The 20703-nt window shown below is 44.0% G+C and overlaps 1 protein-coding gene across 2 annotated transcripts in view; it reads left to right on the top strand.

Annotated features, from left to right (window-relative positions):
• Positions 1 to 20703, top strand: part of SPOCK1 (SPARC (osteonectin), cwcv and kazal like domains proteoglycan 1) — a 498253-nt gene that overhangs the window by 361812 nt on the left and 115738 nt on the right. For both annotated transcript variants that reach the window (XM_077768682.1, XM_077768681.1), the window contains exon 5: positions 6477 to 6603. In XM_077768682.1, coding sequence (XP_077624808.1) covers positions 6477 to 6603 — 127 coding nt within the window. The remainder of the gene's footprint in view (positions 1 to 6476; positions 6604 to 20703) is intronic.

Here is a 20703-nt window from a genome sequence, read left to right as displayed (position 1 = left end):
TTTTGCTGTAGGTACTGGCTGTGGCTCTACTCTGGTCATAGCCAAGTGAAATTGGACCACAGTTGATGTCATCAGTGCCCTCCTTAGTGTCAGCTGTGCGGAAGTGGCAAGAGGTGGGACTTGCCTTGACTGCTGAGGGTATGGATATCTGTGTGAGGAGCGGCAGGGTCCAGTGGGAAGCAAGAGCAGGAAATCCTTAGTGTGTGGACTTGAAGGTCAAGGTTGACATTTCCAAGAACTAGGACAGGGATACATTGGCAAGAGCACTGACAATCTGGTCAGTCTTGCTTGTAGCTGCTGGCCTCTTGAAAGAGTGTGAGTTACTCTTGTAAATAATAGTAATACTAATAAACTTACTTGCATACTATACTTGAGAGAAGTCCTCTGAGTGGTATTCCACAGAATAGTTATGGAACATCGTTAAGTCTTGAAATTGAGACTATCAGCATGTGATTCTGTACTGTGCTAGAAAAGCCAAAGGTCCCATCATTTGAGTACTGCCCAATAATGTTTGCTGATAATTTCCATTGTTTGAATGTTCATTTTAGGCTACATTGCTTGATAAATAATACTAAGCTTAATGTTTCCTATTTGATTAAAAATATGTAAGTAAAACATTGTAAAGAATGTAGAAAAACTTACTCTTTCAGCACGTGTTGAGGATTCCTGAAAATTTGGATTTCTCATTCATTCCTAAGTCCTAAAAATTAATATCTCTTGGGAATTTGGAACCTTTACATCAGGGGTCCTTACCCAGCTTGAGAAGCAGTTTGATCCCTGGAATAGGAGGATCTTTCAGCCCTGAGATGCATAGGAGAGTTCTCTCCACCCACTTCTTAGTTGTCTTTAGAAATTTTTGCTAATTGTTTTTCAAGTTGAACTTAGGATTTCTTTCTTTCTTTCTCTCTCTCTCTCTCTCTCTCTCTCTTTCGGTTGATTTATTTTGACACAGAGAGAGAGAAAGTGAGCAAACAAGCAAGTGAGCGAGCAGGGAAGGGCCAGAGAGAGAAGGGGGGACAGAGAGTCCCAAATAGGCTCTGCACTGATAGCACAGCACCCAATGTGGGGCTTGAACTCATGAACCACATGTGAGATCATGACCTGAGCTGAAATCAAGAATTGGATGCTTTGCCAATTGGTGGCCTAGCCTGGTGCTTAGCCACCCAGGCACCCCTCACTTAGGATTTCTAAGTTTGTTGAATTCTTGTTGCTTAAAACCACATATGTTTGTCTTCTCATTATTGCTAATAATGTCTAGAAATAAAAGGAGAAAGTTCTAAAGGTCTAGATTAACAAATTCACTTACTTCACTGAAAAAACTCATGTGTTAGAAGTTGACCATATTTCCAATCCCAGGAGCACAAAAGTGATGAGACCCAGTCACTACCCTTGAGGAGTGCATAGTATATTGAGGAAGATAGACTCAAAAAGAACTGCTTTATACTATAGTGAATGTCACCGTTGGATCTGAACAAGGTATAATGTTGGAACAAATGATGTCATGGTCGATTCTAATTGAGGTAGTGCTCACAGGACCAGGAGAGACTTCATGAAAGGTAGTTGATTTGAACTTTGAACAGGGGGTGGACATTTGCCATGAAGGTGGAAAGAGTTTGTCTAGTCATAAAGACTCAAATTTGCCTGGCACATGTAAGAAACCTGTAAGAGGCTCATATGGCTGGTTGGTGNACAGGGGGTGGACATTTGCCATGAAGGTGGAAAGAGTTTGTCTAGTCATAAAGACTCAAATTTGCCTGGCAAATTTGGATCAGTAGGACTGAATGATGGGGGAAAGTGATGAGGGCAAGTTGTCCAGGATGGGCATGCTTTTAGCGTGAGCATACCCCATATCCTGTCACATCATTGTAATAATTTGGTCAGATTGAAGCAAGGTTCTCCCTTATAGGCAAGTCAGGAGCCTGAGCAAAAGTGATCACAGGACTATGGTGTCATGGACATGCAGCCTGACTGCCTGTGGAGGGGCCCTTCAAGACTTCCTGGGGAAGGGGAGTATTGAGTAGGGCTTTAAAGAAAGCCTTATGAGGCAGAGAGAATGAAGGAGAGAAGTGTGGGTTTGGAGAGAAGATGTGTCAGACTGATAAAAATCCCATATAATGGTCCAGGGGCACAAAGATCCTTGGTGGGCTCTGGGAAACAGCAGAGGATGGGTGGAGCAAAAATACTTGGTGGTGGTGGTCACTTCGTGTGTGTGTGTGTGTGTGTAGAGGGATGGGTATGTATTAGAGAGGGGAACAAACAAGGCTGATATTGACCCTGTAAAGGTAGGCTCAGTCAGTTTAATACCAAAATTAGGAATTCAGACTGTGCTCTAGGATGTGGGGCAAAGATAGAGGTTCTAAGTATTACGGGAGTCACATCATCAGATCTGTACTTAAGAATCACTCTGCTTCAGAAACCTAAAAGCTGGAAATTGTGGTAATCTTAAAAAAAGATTAAGAATAAACAGTTAAATCCAAGAAAACAAGAAATGTCTGTGACCTTCCTGTTGTCTGTCTTCTCTCCTTCATAGGGTGCTTGTAGGTTGGGATTTTCTTTGTGGTACTGTCAGTAGGACAGGAGATGTGGCTGCCCCTAGCACCAGCCAGGCCAGGATGGAGTTAGGGTTTCATGGCCAATTGAAAGGCTGGTAGGACGTGCTTCCCAGATTAAATTGCTTGTGTCACTCCAGGTGATAAATGTCTATGACACTGGGTATGGCAATTCCATCAAAGACATTGATAGGATTTCATTCTTTTGACTTAAGAAGTAAAATATGTTAAAGTACAAAAACTTGGTCCCCTACCTCAACAGGTTGGTTAATTTTTAGTGTCTTGATTGAATTGTGGGGATTGAAATATGCAAATAGCCAGGAAGTTATGGCTCTAACGGTTCACATACACTTGCACATAACTTCATATAATTTGGTCTCGATGCAGACCATAGGTTTGGGTGCCGTGTCCACTGGAGTTCCAGTGAGGTAAAGAACATCCGAGTTTGCTCTGATGTAACAGGGATGCTTGTTTCATTGGAAATGTGAAAATTTATATTGGGTTGGGCTCTACTCCCTGTGGCATCCTAGCAGAAGTCAAACACAGTACCCTGATGACCCCCCAGACATTGGGTGTGTAGTGCTTGCTCCTTTGCAGGTATAGAGCCAGGGACAATGTTTCAGAGAAGGTTTATTTATAAAATTGAGCCTGATGATGAAACTGCAGATGCCAAAATAAGAATTTAAATGGTCCCAGAACAGTATGTAGTCATTTCCAGGATAACCTTATTCCAACAAGCATATGTGAGGTAGCTTTGCTATATTTCTGTGTGACAGTGGCCAAGTCACTTCCCATCTGTGTCTAATTCCTCATTTATAAAATAGAGTTCTTAGGCTCAGTTAGTTAAGGTATATTCTGGTTCTGACGGTCTGATTTTGTGATTAACTTCTGAGAAACCACTGAGAAATCAGCACATAGAGACCCACCCACTCACCCCATAGGGATATATGGAATACCCATGCTGCACCAGGCCTGCTGGTAAGCACCAGCCAGCCCCATATCTTCATGTCCCCATCATGAACTTGGTTTAATGGTGAGGTTGAGGTCCACCAGCAGGGATGATGTGTCATTAACTGGCAGTTACTCCACGATTCCATCTTTTCCTCAAAGCCATTGGCTCAGCTCAGCGTTCACTTCTCCCTCCTCTCCCTTTGGCTCAGCTCCTTCTTTCCTCTGCAGCATCATTGCACGTGGTGATGTCTGCTCCAGCAAAGCTGCCCACTCTTTGGACTTTATAGCCCCTTTCTGGGAACTCATCACAAGAATTGCTTCGGCAGTGGGCATGCACACTGGGGACTGGCCCAGGAGAGGGGCTGCCAGATGCCAGACTGCTGCATGTATTTGTTGATTCATCATCGGTGTCAGACAGTCTGCTGTGTGAATGATGATAAATGTGTGGTGTTCTGCTGAAGAACTCATGGGCTCTCCTGTTAACCCCGTGCTGACAGCCTGCTTGTGGGCTACGTGGGGTCCCTTCAGCCATCATCCCTTTCTCTCAAGTCCAGAACAAACGTTGAATGAGTAAACTATGTTTGGCAAAGGGTAATAGGTAATCATGTCCATGTGAATTAGAAATGCAAAATTTTTTTCCAGACAGAGAGGTGAGGACAATGTGGTTAGCTACTATGGAAGCAGGGAGGCACTGGAGAGAGGACCACTACTGGCAAACAAATAGGTGCCTCCAAAGAAATTTGAAGTTAATAATCTAGGCATGACTGACATGGCTGAAGAAGAGAGATTCATCTTTGGTTGCCGTGCAGCTGTATGAACATCATCATAGGCCTGGCCACCAGTTATCTTACTGACGTTGGGCAAGGCTATTACCCAACTTGATCTCATTTCCCACCACTAGTAACATGAGTAAGCTGGACTAGGTGATCTTCTAGCATCCCTATAGGACCTCCTTTTTCAGTTTATTGGTCAGACAGGCCCCCCTGTGACCCATCTAGCCTGGGATCGCTAACGGCCCCAAGGGTTGTGCTCTGGATACATTGTCAACCTCAAAGGTAGTTTCTCAAACAGACCTTCCTCCTTTTACCACCTCCCCCAAATTGCTAGGGAAGACTTGAGGTAGAATAAGAACGAACTTGGTGTGTGCTCTTCCAAGGTCACTTTCCTTCATTTGGAAGAGGGTGGATTACCTCATACCCCAAACCCACATTTGTATCGAGCTGCATATTTACTCTATACCTGGTTGAAAACATTTTCTTCCATGGCCCCATGAGTTCTTCCGGGGACTTAAATGCCATTCCAACCCTAGGGCCTTAGAATGAAGTCACATTTCTGTGTCAATGGTGATTTCATCCTCTATACACCCATCTGTTATTGGGGCAAATGAGAATTACAGCCTTGAATGCTGAGAACAAACTGAGGGCTAATGGGGGTGGGGGGGAGGGGAAAGGGGGTGATGGGCATGGAGGAGGGCATTTGTGGGGATGAGCGCTGGGTATTATATGGAAACCAATTTGACAATAAACTATTTTTTAAAAAAAAGAATTACAGCAATAGCTGCCATTTTTCTTGCTTTGTGGGTTTTTTTTTTCTTTTTTAAATTTATTTCTAGGAGAGAGAGAGAGAGAGAGAGACAGTGTGAGCAGGGGAGGGTCAGAGAGAGGGAGATACAGACTCTGAAATGGGCTCCAGGCTCTGAGCTGGCAGTCAGCACAGAGCCCGACGCGGGGCTCGAGCCCATGAACCGCGAGATCATGACCTAAGCAAAAGTTGGACGCTTAACCGACTAAGCCACCCAGGCGCCCCTCTTTCTTTGTGGTTTTTAGGCGATACACCAAGTATATACAACAACTCATTTAATCGTCATAACTCTGGCTTGAAGTAGATTCTATTTTCCCCCATTGTATAGATGAGGAAACTGAGAGTTACTTACAGTTAAAATTTAAAATCTAAACCAGGGTTAAATGTTCTGCCAAGATCAAACAGTGAGTAAGTGACAGAGCTGAGATTTGCACTTAGGTTTTCTGACTCCAGGGCTCAATTGTTAACCACCAGTCAAGACTTGCAAGGGCAAAGCTTAACTTAAAGGACACCATAATGACCTGAGGGATGGTCCATCCATAGTCAGTCATCCTCCCCCTAGAACTTTCCACATAGACATGAGAGTCACTCCCAGTGGTTTGCTGGGACAGCAGAGACCACGAGGGAAAGGAAGGCAATCACTGCAGGCCTTTGTTTCAGTGGGTTATGATTTGGAGATGGGGTTCCTTCTGTGGACATAAGCCTTCCTAATAGCACCATTTATCATTATGACACAGGTTAGGATGGGGGAAACCAGAGCCAGAATGGAAGAGTAGAATTCTGATTATTTTAGCAGTTGAAAGTGACATCACATCAGAGCCTCTATAGAATAGTAAATTGGAAGCTGGACAAGAATTGTTTTAAAATGTATCCAGAAATCATTTTCCACAGCTGTGATAAATTCATTTGGTTGTGTTTGGAGATGGGTTTCTATCCAGACTGCTTTCTGACTTGCCTGCCTGTCAGCCCCCTGGGAAGGCTGTCTATCAGCCCCGGAGGAGTGTGAGCTCTCTGGCCCTCTTTCTGGGGTGCCCACGATGTGCCACACCCAGTACTGGGGTCTCACTTGAGCTGATGGGGCCTCTCCCTCATTGCTTCTTTCACTGTATTGTGAATGTCTTTTCATGTCACCGAGTCATGTTTTCCATTATTTCTAATGGCCACATTGTTGTCCTTGGTCTGTTGGGTAGGTTGAACCTGGGCTTTTGGAACGGAATCTCCTGCCCCTCCAGCCCGCTGGTTCAAACGAGAACACCAGCAAAGGCCTCCAGGATGCACCGGCCTGTTTGACCGGCACTTTTGTTTATTTTTTCGGCCTCTGTCCAGATACCTTGCAGGTGAGACCCATGAGAACCAGAGCTTCAGTGACCTTATCCCCTCTTTTTCCATCCTTAGGCAAAAGAAGGGAAGCATGGCCCACAAACACTGGGTTGGACCTTCAAATCTGGTGAAGTGCAAGCCCTGCCCCGCGGCACAGTCAGCCATGGTCTGCGGCTCTGATGGCCACACCTACACTTCCAAGGTCAGTCATCTCTGTTGTCTCTTCTGTCATCAAGAAAACCCACAGCTGCCTGTTCTGACAAGTCTCTGTGCCAAAAATAGGGCCTGTGGATCCCTAGTTTTGGTGGCCTTTGGGCCTCGACCTCAAGAAGCTGCCATGTAAATAGGCTCTCGAGCCAAAGAGACCAGATAAAAATGTTACCCACCTCCCATATAACCAGAGTGATCAAGAGCTGTGGGGGAAGGATTGTCGTGAGAATGGCATGTGATCCTGAAGTCAACCTAGGCAGGCTTCCTGGAGAAGGTGAGGTAGCAAGCTGTTCCAAAGATGTGAATCATAGAGCTCAGCCGATGGATGTCTCTGGAATTTGGGGAACTCATGTCTGCCCATCTCCTGCAGCTGGAGCTGCGGCCCTGTCCTCTCTCCTCCTGTTTGTGTGAGGCTCACTTGAAGATGAATTTTGAGATTAAAGACAGTGGCTGTCAGCAACACCCTGGGCACTTGTGGCCACACCAGCCTAAGGTTCTTGAGCTTAGGTCCCCAACCTCACACCTGTCCTGGGAATTACAGCTTTTCTGCCCACAGTCGCAGTGAATACATCCTGGTTAGAGAGCCTACTTGGCGCAGCATACCCACACTTACCCTTTCCCCTACCGTCCCTGACCCCTCATGGAATCAGTCTGAGGTAGTTTGTAGTCACAGGGCTTGCTTCTGGCACCCTGCACATGTCTGGAATTGTGGACTTTGGGGGAGGGGCATTGATGAATCAGTCCTATCTCCCACTCCCCAAAGGCAGATCAGGCCAGCCCTATTGCCCACCCAAAGCCCAGCCTCTAGGTGTGTGAGCAGTTGTCTGGAGCTGGTTGTGATATAGCAGTGATACAGCAGTCTTGGTGGGGCCGGAGAACTGCATTTCTAACCAGTGTCTAAGAGATGTCCATGCTGCTGGTCACCGGACCACACACAAAGTAGTGAGGTATTTGGTTTTTATAGGCATCTCCTAATACATCTTTTTGCCTCCTGTCTGCTTCTCCCCTGCCTCCAAAGTCCATTTCTGTATGACAGAAGAGGTGGGGATGATTCCGTAATAAAGGTCTGTCTGTCTGTCGTGCCCTCTTAAAATGATTGAATAGCTTTCTTCTTGCCACTCAAACTAAACCCAGACCCATTCTTGTTACCGAAAAAGGCTTCCAGAATTTGCTGCCTTCCTACTCCAGTCACTTCTTAAAGAAAAGCTCGTTCATGTAGTTGTTTGGCACCTATATTTTGAACACTTCTAGTTCCAGACTCTGTGCAGGACATGGCGGTGGGGAACGGGACAGTCACAATTCCAAGCTGACTTGGAGCTTACTGTCTGGTAGGGGAGAAATAAATAACCAAACAAATAAATATGTAATTTCACATTTTGGTAAGTGTTATAGTAGTGTTGAGAGATCGAGAAAGAGAGAGAGAGAGAGAGAGGGAGGGAGGGACAGACAGACAGACGGATATGGAGAGGGAGGCTTGCTTTATAAGGGATGGTGAAGGAAGGCCTTTCTGAAGAGGTGTCCTTTAAATGGAGGGTGGAGTGTAGAATGTTCTAAATGGAGAAAATAGCCTGGGCCAAGGCTCCAAGGCAGGCTAGTATGTTTAAAGAAGAAAAAGATGCCTGTGTGGCTGTCACAGTGAGGGGAGATGGGGCTAGAGGGTGGGAAGGCCGTCTGAAAGGGACCTGTAGCCAAAGCTGGAAGGTGAGCAGATGGTTGGACAATGCCTGGCTTAGAGGACACTGGTTACCATAACCACCTTCTTCTCTGTGTCTGCCTTAAGAATGTCAGGCCCTAGACACAGAAATGGGGGGTGGGGTGGGGAGAGCGCAAGGGGGGTGATGGGCATGGAGGAGGGCACTTGTTGGGATGAGCACTGGGTGTTCCATGTAAACCAACTTGACAATAAACTATTAAAAAATTTTAAAAATTAAGAAAAAAAAAGAAATGGGGCCTGTCAGCACCTTAACCAGGCACAGAACACAGTGTATCCTGGGTGTTCAGTGAATGTCATGGACAAGAGGGGAGCCTCCAAGGACTCTGGCTGAGAAGGAATAGCAAGAACTGGGTCTTTGTAACCCATCTGGGATTTGAGTGAATGGATTTCAGAGAGCTTTGTGATGAAGACAAATAAGGTGTCCCCACCCTAGGCCAAGTTGCTTAGCCCAGCACCCAGCCCGGGGCTCTGGATGAGAGTCAGAGGCTCCTTGCAATGATTCTGTCTTTGTGAAGGTCTCGTTTGTGTTGTTCAAATGATACCCTCCAGCTCTGGAGTAAACTGTCTGATCCTCAAGCCTGAGATTGGAGACAGGCCATGAAATGTCAGTGGAGGATCAGGACTGTTGGGGCAAGTGGCATGTTACACATCAAACTCCAGCAGAAACCTGCCCACTCACCTCTGTCTTCAAATGCCAGCTTGCCATGACCCCCAAGCTACAAGGAGCAGTAGTAACCTGTCAGCTGTGGCTTGAAATGCTGTCAGCTGCCCAGGGAAGCTCTCTGGAAATGGTTGCTGGTCTCGGCCCCCCTGCAGTCTGGGCAGGAAAGTTTGCTTTTTGTTGGAGAAGTTTGCCTCCTCACTGATACCGATAAATAGCTTGTCTAAGAAGCAGGACAGGATTTGGATGAGTCCTTTGTAATGACTCCCAATTCTTCAAAAAAGAGTGACTTCCAGATACTGCTGGGCCCTAAGAGCTTTTACTAGTCTCAGCCTGCTCTTGCTCCTTTGTCCTGGAATTCCAGCACCAGCTGAAACACAGTCCTCATTTTCCCAGACATGCTCAGCTATCTGTTTCCTGACGCAAACAGAGAGACCTAAACCATTCTTATGAGAAACTATAGTATCCTTCTCCCCATTCTCCTTATGCACTACACTGAGGCCCACAGAGCCAAGGACAGTGGCAGAGCTTGACACCCAGGGTTTCCTGCCTTGACACCTATAATCACCCACTTCTTTTTTTTAATTTTAAATTTATTTCTTTATTTTGAGAGCAAGAGAGAGTATGAGCAGGAGAGGGGCAGAGAGAGAGGGAGAGAGGGAGAATCCTAAGCAGGCTCCACACTGTTAGCGAGGGGCCTGATGTGGTGTTCAAACCCACAAACTGTGAGATCATGACCGGAGCCAAAAACCAAGAGTCAGATGCTTAACTAACTGAGCCACCCAGGTGCCCCTATAATCACCCACTTCTATTTGAAATTAAAAAAGAGAGTCAGGGAAGGGTAACATTGGAGTAGAAAATGGTATGGGTATTGGTCTTTGACACTAGTCTCCTACTTTTCTACCTTACACGAACTTCTAGAGAGGTTGCATCTTCTTTTCAAAGAAACGAATCACATAGTCATCAGTCAGTAGCTGTGTTGACTGTTCTAGGATCTCTGAGCCCAAGGACATGTTTAAATTCCATTCAGTAAGGTGTCCTTCCAAGGGGGATATTTCAGCCTGGTGGTTTCTACTAGAAGTGTTTTAGTTATTGCCCCCCAATACATTGCCACCTTTTCATGGAGGTTTAAGAGGACATTTTAGTCTTACAGACAAAGCTGTTGGGGGACCATGAGTAGATGGTCAATTAATAAGGGTAAATGAGTTAACTAGTAATGAACTTCATCCCCTGGAGTTACCACCTTTTGGTGGGGGGGAAGGGTCATTGGGTTCAGGAAACAAGGATTGATGAGACCATGAAGCATGATTCATAGGGGGGATTTGATATTTTAAGTCAAATTCATAAAAATGAGTGTTGGCAAAACATCTTGTAGCCCTTGTCCCCATCAACATCAGGGAAACCCACACCCCATAAGAAATGGTCTCAGTTCATCAGGAGGAGGCATTTGCTCTTTTCTGGATGGATCTGAAGGCTCTGGGGCACACTGTCAGAAGCAGGAAGAAGGAGCCTGTACATCAGCTCTGTTCTGGATGCCGGGTATTCGTCTTTAGGTGACGTCACACAAACTCTCCTTCTGCTTCTACACCCAGAATAGTCTGAGGATCCTAGAACTGGAGAGATGTGCTTAGGACCCCTGTCTGTGGCAGAGCTCCCAGTGACCCAGCATCAGCAACCAGCTCAGAGTTTTGTGATCAAAGATGAAGTGGACACAAATGCACCAAGTCTTGAGCTGAAAGGATATAAGGTGTTGCATGGAAGTAACTGCTTTTTCAGACTCTGTATCCATACGAGAGAAGGAATAGAACACCACCGGTAGGGATAGACCAATCGAAGGCCAACCCTGCAGCTGATTTGAAAGTATGATGTAGACCCCGCCCCTTGACTTGGGTTTGAGGCAGTGAGGATCGCCCTAGTCATTTTACTGCCCTTGATGTCCTGTTATCCTGGCCAGGAAAACTAAACCAGTCCAGAAACTCCATAAAGATTTATTTTCTTTCTTACCGTGTATCGTGCATTATCCAATTTGCTGTGGCCGTGACAAAGGACACAACAGACAAAGCCTTACTTTTCATGGAACTTAAAGGTAGGCAAATTGAAAAGTAATCTCCTTCCAGATGTTGAGATAAGGGGCATACAGAGTGCCAGAGGACACAAAGCAGGGTCACCTCCACCAGTTGCAAGATGTGAATGGTCCTCATAGAGGAAGTGATGGTTCCATGGAGATCTTAAGGCTGGAAGGAATCAACCAGAGCAAAAGTGGCATGGAGGGGAGAGGGAGTTGAAGAGATAGATGAAGGACAGCATGTTCCCTTGAAGGAGCTGGTGACACTTGTTATGGCTGGTCACATGTGATATGGGGACCAGGGGTTAACTAGCTACAGAAATGAGGCTAGAAAAGTAATCAGGGGCCATTTCTGCAGGGGCTTTGAAGGCCATATGAGGGGGCTGGGCTTTGCCCTAACAGCACTGGGGATCCTATTAAAGGTTTCTGGTTTTGAATTCACTTGCACTGGCTACTAAGTAGGGTTGGTTGGGGGCAGGACTGTAGGCGGAGTAGCTATGAGGAGCCTGCTGGTATGAGTGAGGCCTAGATGTGTGCACTGGTTGCAAAGACAGACAGAAAACAGTTGACAGAGGTATTTAGGGAGTCAGAGCTGGTCTTGGTGACCATGTGAATTTCAGACACAAGAAAGTCATTTCAGCTCTGAGCTCAGCAAAAGGCCTACTTTACCATCCTAGTCCTGATGAGAGTTAGAAACCCTCCTGCCAACTGCTTCGTGGACTCTGCCTGGACCAGCTGTGAACCCCTCATCTGTGAACCCCTTTGTTTCCTCTCCTGTCATCCATATGGAAGGATGAGAGCTTATTGGGGTCCTGGCTGCCAACTTTTAATTTTGCCTGAATGCAGAGGAGCATAGCCACTGCTGACCACAATCCGGCAGCCTGGACTTCAAGTAGGCCAGCTCAGCTATCCTCCCTCTGGAGCGGGAGCTGTTTTAGAAAATGTAGAGGCTCTGAGGTCCCTGGAAGCTCGGAAGGGAGGAGAGCCCCACTGCCCCACATCCTGTTTCTGGTAGACAGGCCTCTTTCAACAGGACTTCATTGGCTCCCCTCAGTCTGGACCCACCTGACCAAAGGTGTGATGTCAGTGCTAGGACTGCTCATTTTCCAGCCAGAAGCCACTGGTGCTTGGACTGACCTTTAGGAGAAGTCTCCCCAAATGAAACTGTGTGGCCCTGAGAGGCACATCTTTTCTCCATGTGAGCTTGGCTGTTGGTAATTAGAAAACAAGCAGTCAGAAAACCTCTGCTCCCACCCCCCTCTCCAGAACGTTTACTTCCTTAATCACTGTTAAACAATTAGCAAATGGCTCATTTATGTCTAGACGCAGAAGAGAGATGCAGCATTAAGAGCTCCTGTGGAGGAAAATGTTTCTCTTCTGTTCCGAGCGTGCGCACACAAGGGAGGGTGAGACAGAGCTTGCTTTACAGGGTTGGCATTTCTTTCAACATATTGTCGCTGCAGATTATATTATTTTCAGAGTCGTCTTAATAGTTTCCAACAATTGCTACCAAGTAAAGGTCATGTTTAAGTTTTTGGCAAATAGAGTCTCGGTTGGCCGGCATTTCCCATGCGCAGACTGTTCTGAGGGTGAGAGCCATCCCGGGTGTAGGCTGTAAGACTTTTCAAGATAGCGTTAAACTTAGTGTCTCTTCCCAATCTCCCCCAGGCTTTTGCAGCTCTGTGACCGTGATTGGCATGGGACATTTTTATGTATCGCTCCTCTTCTTTCCTTTTCAACAGAGTGGAAAGTGTCTCTATTTTCTGGGATATTTTTGGATAGCCCTGTGGCCATAGAACCCCTGGGTGGGAGCTGTCTTCTCTTGTAAGTGGCTCCTTGGTGAGGGCGTTGCTTCTGGCCACGCAGAACCTCACACATGGGAGACAAAATGTGGAGGGCTTGTGTTTGCATGTTTTTTGCATGTTTTTTGCCTCAGGGGACTAGAGCGCAGTGGCAGTGGTAATGGCCCAAGGAAAAGAGGGCTAGCAGCAATTAGAGGAGACATTAGATGCACCCGTCTGGCAGCCCTGTGGAGGGTCAAGAAACCGTAAAAATCCTGAAACCATCCCGTTGTGCTCTAGGTAGCAGGAGGAGAAAGCAGCGGGGTGCCCGTGGACCACGTGGACACCAGTGGTCTGGTGAGGGAGTCACATGGTAGGTTTCATTATTTTTTATTTTCCATTGCTCAGAAAAAGCCAGCAAAAGGGGCTTTATGACTTTGGAGATACACTCAGTGGATCTAACCCAACTTTAAGCAGTTTTGTTTTGTATGTTAAACGTTTTGAGATTTGGGGATTCATATTCCATAGCAAATGCCTCAACTTTACCTTTTCCACTCAAGTCTTGTTCATTTTTAGCCTCCTTTCCTCAGTCGGGAGTAGCCAAATATTTAGACTGAGGGCTGGAATGCAGGGTGCAAAAACCCTTGACTCTTGGGCTAAATCGAATTCTTGCCCCAGTTTTGTTATCCTCCCCTTTTCTCCTTTACAAGGTTTTGGAAGTAGCAAGTGCAAATAATATGTAAAATATTGATTGTATGTTTGTTAGGATAAAGGTTCTGGCTGCTCTAACAAAAACTCAAATGACACAGAGGCTTAAATAAGATAAACTTTTATTGCTGTCTCATGCACACATTCCAAAGGTAAGCAACCCAGGGCTGGCCACTGACCAGGACCCTTTCAGGTCATTGTTCTGTCTTTCTCAGCCAATGGAATTGTTGAGCTTTGGCATCTGGGTTCAAGGTGGCTGCTGTGCCCAGCCAGGAGGAAGGAGAAAAGAAAGGAGGCACAATCCAGAAGTCACCAGTGTCACTTCTCCTGACATCGTGTTGGACACAGCTTCATCACAAGGCTCCACGAGACCACAAAGGAGTCTGGGAAATGTAGTTTTTATTGTGGACAGCTATGTGCCTAGCTAAAATTGGAGAGTTACAGAATTAAAGGAAGGTTAGAGTAGATACTAAAGGAAGGTTAGAGGGGTTACCTGCCAGTCTCCATTGTAGTGATATTTTAAATCATGATAATGACAAGAACAACATAGAAACAATAGCGCTTAAGTGCTTATTTAATAATTAATACATAGTATGAGGTACTATGATCTTGTGCTAAGTGCCATCGTATTTTATTTCCTCTATCATTTCATCTAATTCCTACCACAAACCTATGAAGTAGTACTTGTATTAGTCCTAAATTAAAGATAAGTACATTGAAGCCCTGAAACTTTTCCAAAGGCAATACAACTCATAAGCAGGAGGGCAGATACTGGAACATGGTCTACTTCTCAAATCAGTCTTTACTTCCATAAGCGCAGAGCTGTCTGAAAAGTAATGTAAAATACCAGCTGTATCATCAGGATGCTTTTGATTTCGAGTGACAGAAACATAACTCAAGCTTTGCTCACTCCCAAAATGAGGATTTATTGCCATATAAGGCAAGAAAGTATACTGGGGTAGGCAGAGCTCAGAGAAAGAAGAGGAAATGGTGTGCTGTCAACGCTGCATTTCCTCTGTCTCTTGTTGTCTGTCTCTGCTTGGCTTCATTCTGCAAAGAGGCTTTCTCCCCTTGGCAGAAAATAGGGAATTTGACAGCCCCAGATTCATTTCCTCCCAGCCTAGAAGCTCAAGAGAAACTTAGCAGTGTTCATGCTTCAACCCCAGGGAAGGATCCCACCTGGCTCTTTGTGAATCCTGTATCTGTCCCTTAATCAAATACCATGCCACATGATCCTCTTCGTCCCTACAATTTACTATAATCAAGGGTAGTATTTTTTATTGGAGGAGAGGGAGGGCAAGATTATTTACTGGACCGAGTAAAATTTTAAAAGCAGTGTACTACATAATCACCTCTTAAAATGTCAAAGATAGTCATCTCATTAAATACTTCAGCTACATGACACTAGCTTGATCCTGTAAGAATATACTAAAGCTTTCTGTGTTTCTATGAATGACAGGCATAGATGGGTATGGATGCCAAGTTTATACCAGAATGTTAGCTTTCTGGTTAAAGAGAGAGTTCATTGAAAATAGAGTCGATTCAGCATTATTTTAATTCAGAATTCTTTTCAACTATTTGGCCTAATGTTTTAATACTTGCTTCTGATCATGTGGCACATCTGTCCTCAGTTATATTAAGCATTTATTTCTTCTTGGAACATACCAAGATAACATGGCTTTTTGGTTCCCGAGGATAAACTTTCAGGCAAAATGGTTATTGTGACATTTTCAGGAAGCACAGATGTTCAAACAGTGTCCATGGTGAAAATGCATCCACAGAATTTACACAGACTACTTCAACATGCAGATTAGTTATGAAGTTACAGCAGAAGGAAGCAATTCAGCTAATTATTTCACTACTTATTTCTATGTTCTATATGCAAACATGCATTTAACCAAGATTGGGAGAATAGGCATTCATTTCTTCTTCTCAAATGCCCTGAATAGGATGCCATGTAATTAGTTAGCGCTTTTGTTAAAAACACATTAGGAAGAATAACCTTCTTGTTGTCAGTTCTGTTGAATGCACAATTAAACCATTTGATAAAGCAATTACCTGAACACAATTATGTTCAACCTCACCCCATCAGGAGATGAAATTAAGGATTAGGTGAAATTGCAAAGCACATGAGATCTCTGCCAACCCTTCCTTTAGAAGACAGAAAGGTCCATGGCCAGGATGAACTTGCACAGTACTATAAATCTAATTAAATCATTATAGAACAACTTTAATGAAGTTCATGATCATATTGCTTTTCTTTTTCTTTAAAAGAAACAAACAAATGATTCCTTGTTGGGATGCTGCCCCAGTGAATATAGTCAGACTTCTTCACAACCTTTTCCAAGAGAACATTTGAGCCCCAGACTTAGGAAGTACTCGTAGAACCTTATTATCTGAGCCTTGGGCCAGGACCTGTATGTCATGAGGGAATGAGGGAGGTTAGAGTTTACCATGGATTGATGCCATAACTGCATGTCAAGAGAAATGCCTTTAATGATGCTCTTGCTTTTACCAGAGCAAGTTGTTGGGTCTTTCCCCTTTCTGAAACCAGTGGAATAGTTCTGCATATTTGCATATGATTGCATGGAACAGAAATGCCTCATTCTCTTATTAGGGGTGATTTTCCTAGAATGCTGGGTTCTGTCTGGTAACATGCTCAGAACAACAGACCTCAGCCTCAGGGAAGACCTCAGCATCAGGGAAGTTTCCAAAAGAGCAACTTTCCCAAGTTCTTATCTAAAGATACTGAGGACCACTTTGAAATCTGTGCCTCCTCAAAGGCTGCCTGTGCAGTGGTGTCCAGATGAAAGACCAGGTACTACAGGAACATGGGGACTCTGACCAGAGTGGTCAGATAGAGCACGTTATAAGGTTTTCTTTGCTTTCTCCTCTCCTAGGAGAGAGATCAAGGGATGTTATCATGTATCAGCATGGATGGGATGCTCCTAAGGTGGTACTGAGTGAGGTGTGCTACATCTCTCATGTTATGCTTCATATTTCCTCCTGGAAGATCTCTAGACCAGCCACCTGGCCCCACTTGAGAACACATCCATGTATAACACAACTCCCTGGTATCAAGCAAAGCAAGATAGAAGTCGAGTAGAGAGGAAGCATCCCTGTTTTGTTTGTTTGTTTGTTTTGGCCTTTTAAGGTACATGACAGGGTGGAATGGATTCGGGCCTCTCTCGTCCACATCCACCTCTGTCAAAAAAGAATAACTATACTCCTGACATTTCAACTGTGAGGCTTAGCCTAAGCATCTCAGTGATGTGTCTGAGACCCTTCTTGCTAAGCGAGGTCATTTCTTTCTTCTGAGCTGCCCTAGCACCAGGTAGAATACTTCTGCTGACACCTACATTGCACCTCATCGGAACTGTTCATAGTAGAGTGTATGTCTCACCATCTGGTGAGCTAGAGAGTCTAAGAACTGTGACACAGAATCTCTCAATATATACCCTTTTAAATAGCTAAGTCTGCACAATGTAAGAGAAATCCCTTGGGACTGGGGTTGGGAGATGGGGAGAAGGAAAACCAGAGTGGGTACCGACTACTGCCTTGGGCGCCCTGGGGCAGGGAAGGCAGAAGGTGGCCCATGTGACCAAGAAGTTTTAGGGGTAACAGCTTATGTACAAACTAGAGACTATGCTTTATGTCTTTATAAGTTGGGAAATTCGAGGTGACACCCCACACATGAATCTAAAACCTTCAATGAGTTCATCTGGGCTGGATTAAAAAAAAATCTGCCTGTTGGGAAGATTTTTTCTTCTAAGAGAACACTTGTCAATTTCAGCCTGGATTCTGGTTTGGGAAAGAAAAGATCACTGGTAAAACTTTTTAAGAAAGAACCTGTTTTCATTCCTACAGAGCACGGATGGTGTGGCAAACATTTAATGACTAGCATAAGACACAGGCACAAATCATTCAGAACCCAGAGTGGCTGTTGAGCTGTCCTGTGGCATATTGTGTGAGTGGCGGCTGAGTATGTGGTTCCAGTTGATACTTTTGGTATTGTATGGAAAATTTGAAGCTGATTAGTTGGCTTCAAGTAGTCCTGTGTGGGAATGCACCCACATTCCTACAGATACAAATCCACTCTGGAGGGCTGAGCCATCAGCTCAGACTTCACAGGATTCCCTCAAAACCCTGCCAGACATGACTCATAATTCTGTAAAATGTAGAGTGAGGTAAGCTACCATGAGTAAGAGGGAACTCAGACAATAAGTAGTAGAATTCAACCCCTAAGAACTTGAAAGTTGACTTTCCTATAAAATCAGTACAAGTGTTCAAAATGTTTAAATTTTTAAAAATGGGGGTACCTGGATGGCTCAGTTGGTTAAGTGGCCGACATTGGCTCAGGTCATGATCTCGCCATTCGTGAGCTGACAGCTCAGAGCCTGAAGCCTGCTTCAGATTCTGTGTCTCCTTCTCTCTCTGCCTTTCCCCTGCTCATACTCTGTCTCTGTGCTTCTCAAAAATAAATAAACATTAAAAAAAGTTTTTTAAATAAATTTGAAAAAAATGACAATTTAAAACATAAGCAATGAGTTAACATGCAGTCAAAAAACACTGGCTCTGACAGGGAGAAATATAATCATTAAAAGTACATTTTAATGACGAGAACACATGAAAACTCCTTTACTGTGGGAACGAAACAAGGGCTTCAGCAAAATTCTAAATTTTGCAATTAGAAACAAGTAATTACATATTATTTCTGTACAAATAGTATTTCAGGGTACACCTAAATCTCTGTTCAATAGGGAGAAGTTCTTTGCAGAGGAAGTATGGCTAATAAACGTAGAAGCACTAACAGAAGAAGGAAATTGCCATTTTTCAGCTCCTGATGATACAGCTGATGTGGGCAATGATCAGTATGGATGAAACCATTAGACGAAAGGTTGATGATGAAATTTCAGCTATTTTTAAATAAAATGTTTATTTATTAATTGGAAGAGACCAGGAGAGAGAGAATCTCAAGCAGGCTCCATACTGTCATGAACCCTGAGACATGACCTGATCCGAAATCAAGAATTGGACATTTAACTGACTGAGCCATCCAGGCACCCTTGAACCTTAGGCTAATAACTCCTGAGCCATCAGATGAATCATAGAATCACTGAAATGGGCAACTGGCATTGTTTGTCTTTGGTGTCCTGTGGTAGAGGGCTCACAGTTATATGTGTGCCTCACGGGTATGTGAAGTATTTTTGCCAAAAGAAGTTGAACTTAATTCTAGTCAAGCTTACATTCCATTTACAGAATATGCAGGAAGGAGAGGAGACACCATAGACGCAAACATACAAATTTGGAATGTGAGGTTTTGGGAGACTCAGTTTCCCCGTGGAAAAAGGTAGAGTGGGACACATAGCTGCCAAATGTTTAGTGAATACTGGTTGCACCCAAAGGGAAACAAGCCAGGAGAAATGGAAATGTAAATGAGAAAGATGCTTTGGGGACTCACAGGAAAATTGATAATGAAGTGGGAGTTAGAATAGTAGCATTGTAGTTGAGTAAGGATAGCCCATGTTTTTAAAGAGGTAACCTGTGAAGAGGATAGAGGACTTGCTTTATGATAATTTAGCACTCCCCCAAAGGTACATTCTTTGAGGGAATGAAATCTCTTCTGTTAACCTTATCATCAGTGTTGAACACATAAAGTGAATATTAGTGAAAGGAAGGAAGTTATGTTTGGAGAACAGGCTTGGGGAAAGCCAAGGAGATAAATTGGTGAAATATTAAAAACATATATGTCATAGAATTAAATACAAAATTTAAAACTACAAAGCTTCTGGAAAAAAAAGTAGAAGAATCTTTGTGCCTTAGATTAGGCAAATATTTCTTAGATACAGCACTAGAAGCATGTGGGCATAAAACATAAAATGGATAAATATTTTTCACTTCTGCCTTCAGAAGAATGTTAAGAGAATGAAAAATGCAGCCACAGCCTAGTACAAAAACACTTGAAAATCATGTAACTCCTACAGGACTTGCATCCAGCATATATAAAGAGCTCTCTAAATTTAATAAAAAATAGACAACCTAATAAAAATGGGCAAAAGATGTGAATAGGCATTTCATCACAGAAGATATGTAGATGGTAAATAAGTGCTTAAAAGATGCTCCATATTATTGTCATTGAGGAGATGCAAATTACAGCCAGAGGTAGATACCACAGCACCAGAATGTCGCGTATTAAAAAGGCTGGGTAGGTGCACCATGGTGTCTCAGTCACTTAGGCATCCAGTTCTTGATTTCAGCTCAGGTCATCTCACGGTTCTTGAGATGGAGCCCTGCATCGGGCTCTGTACTGACAGTTTAGAGCCTGCTTGGGGTTCTCTCTCTCTCTGCCCCTCCCCCCTCAAAATAAAGAAAGAAAGAAATTTTTTTACAAAAACTGATCAGTCCAAGACTGATCTTTGCCCAAGACCAAGTCCAAAGACTGATCTTTGCTGGCAAAGATGTGGAGGAGCCAGTACTCTTCTCTGTTGCTGGTGGGAATGTAAAATGGTGTAGTCATTATGGAAATAAGTTTGGAAGTTTCTTAAAGTACTGTATGATCTAGCCATTCTGATTATAGGTCTCCCCCCAAAGAGAATAGAAGTACATGTGTGCGGAAATAGCTGTTCACAAATGCACATAGTGACTTTATTTGTAACAGCCAGAAACCGCAAATAACCCAAATATCCATCAAGTGAATAGATGAACGAATAGGATACATCTCTACAATGGAATACTCTCCAGAAATAAAAAGGAATATACTGCTGGTACATGTAACAACACGAATGAATACTACAGTAATTAGGCTGAGTGACAGCCAGACAAAAAAATAGTATGTACTATTTGACAACATTAATATAAAACTTCAGAGGACACAAGCTCATCTCTAGTGACAGAGAGCAGATCCATAGTTTCCCGTGGTGGAGAGCAGGGAGGAACAGGAGGGAAGGATTACACGGGGGCAGGAAGAACCTTTGGGGGTGATGGATGTGTTAATTATCCTGACTATAGTGATGGTTTTATGAGTGTGTATGTATGTGTACTTATCAAAGCTCATCAAATTTGGACACCTTAAATATGTATTGTTTATTGTGTGCCAGTTGTACCTCCATACCGCTGTTTCAAAAGTTTTAAAAAATGATGGCCAGACCTATATTGTATGTCTT

Source organism: Crocuta crocuta, unplaced genomic scaffold, assembly GCF_008692635.1.
Source record: "Crocuta crocuta isolate KB4526 unplaced genomic scaffold, BGI_CrCroc_1.0 scaffold64, whole genome shotgun sequence".
Classification (NCBI taxonomy): domain Eukaryota; kingdom Metazoa; phylum Chordata; class Mammalia; order Carnivora; family Hyaenidae; genus Crocuta; species Crocuta crocuta.
Note: the sequence above shows the minus strand (reverse complement) of the source record. Positions and strands in the feature narration are given on the sequence as shown.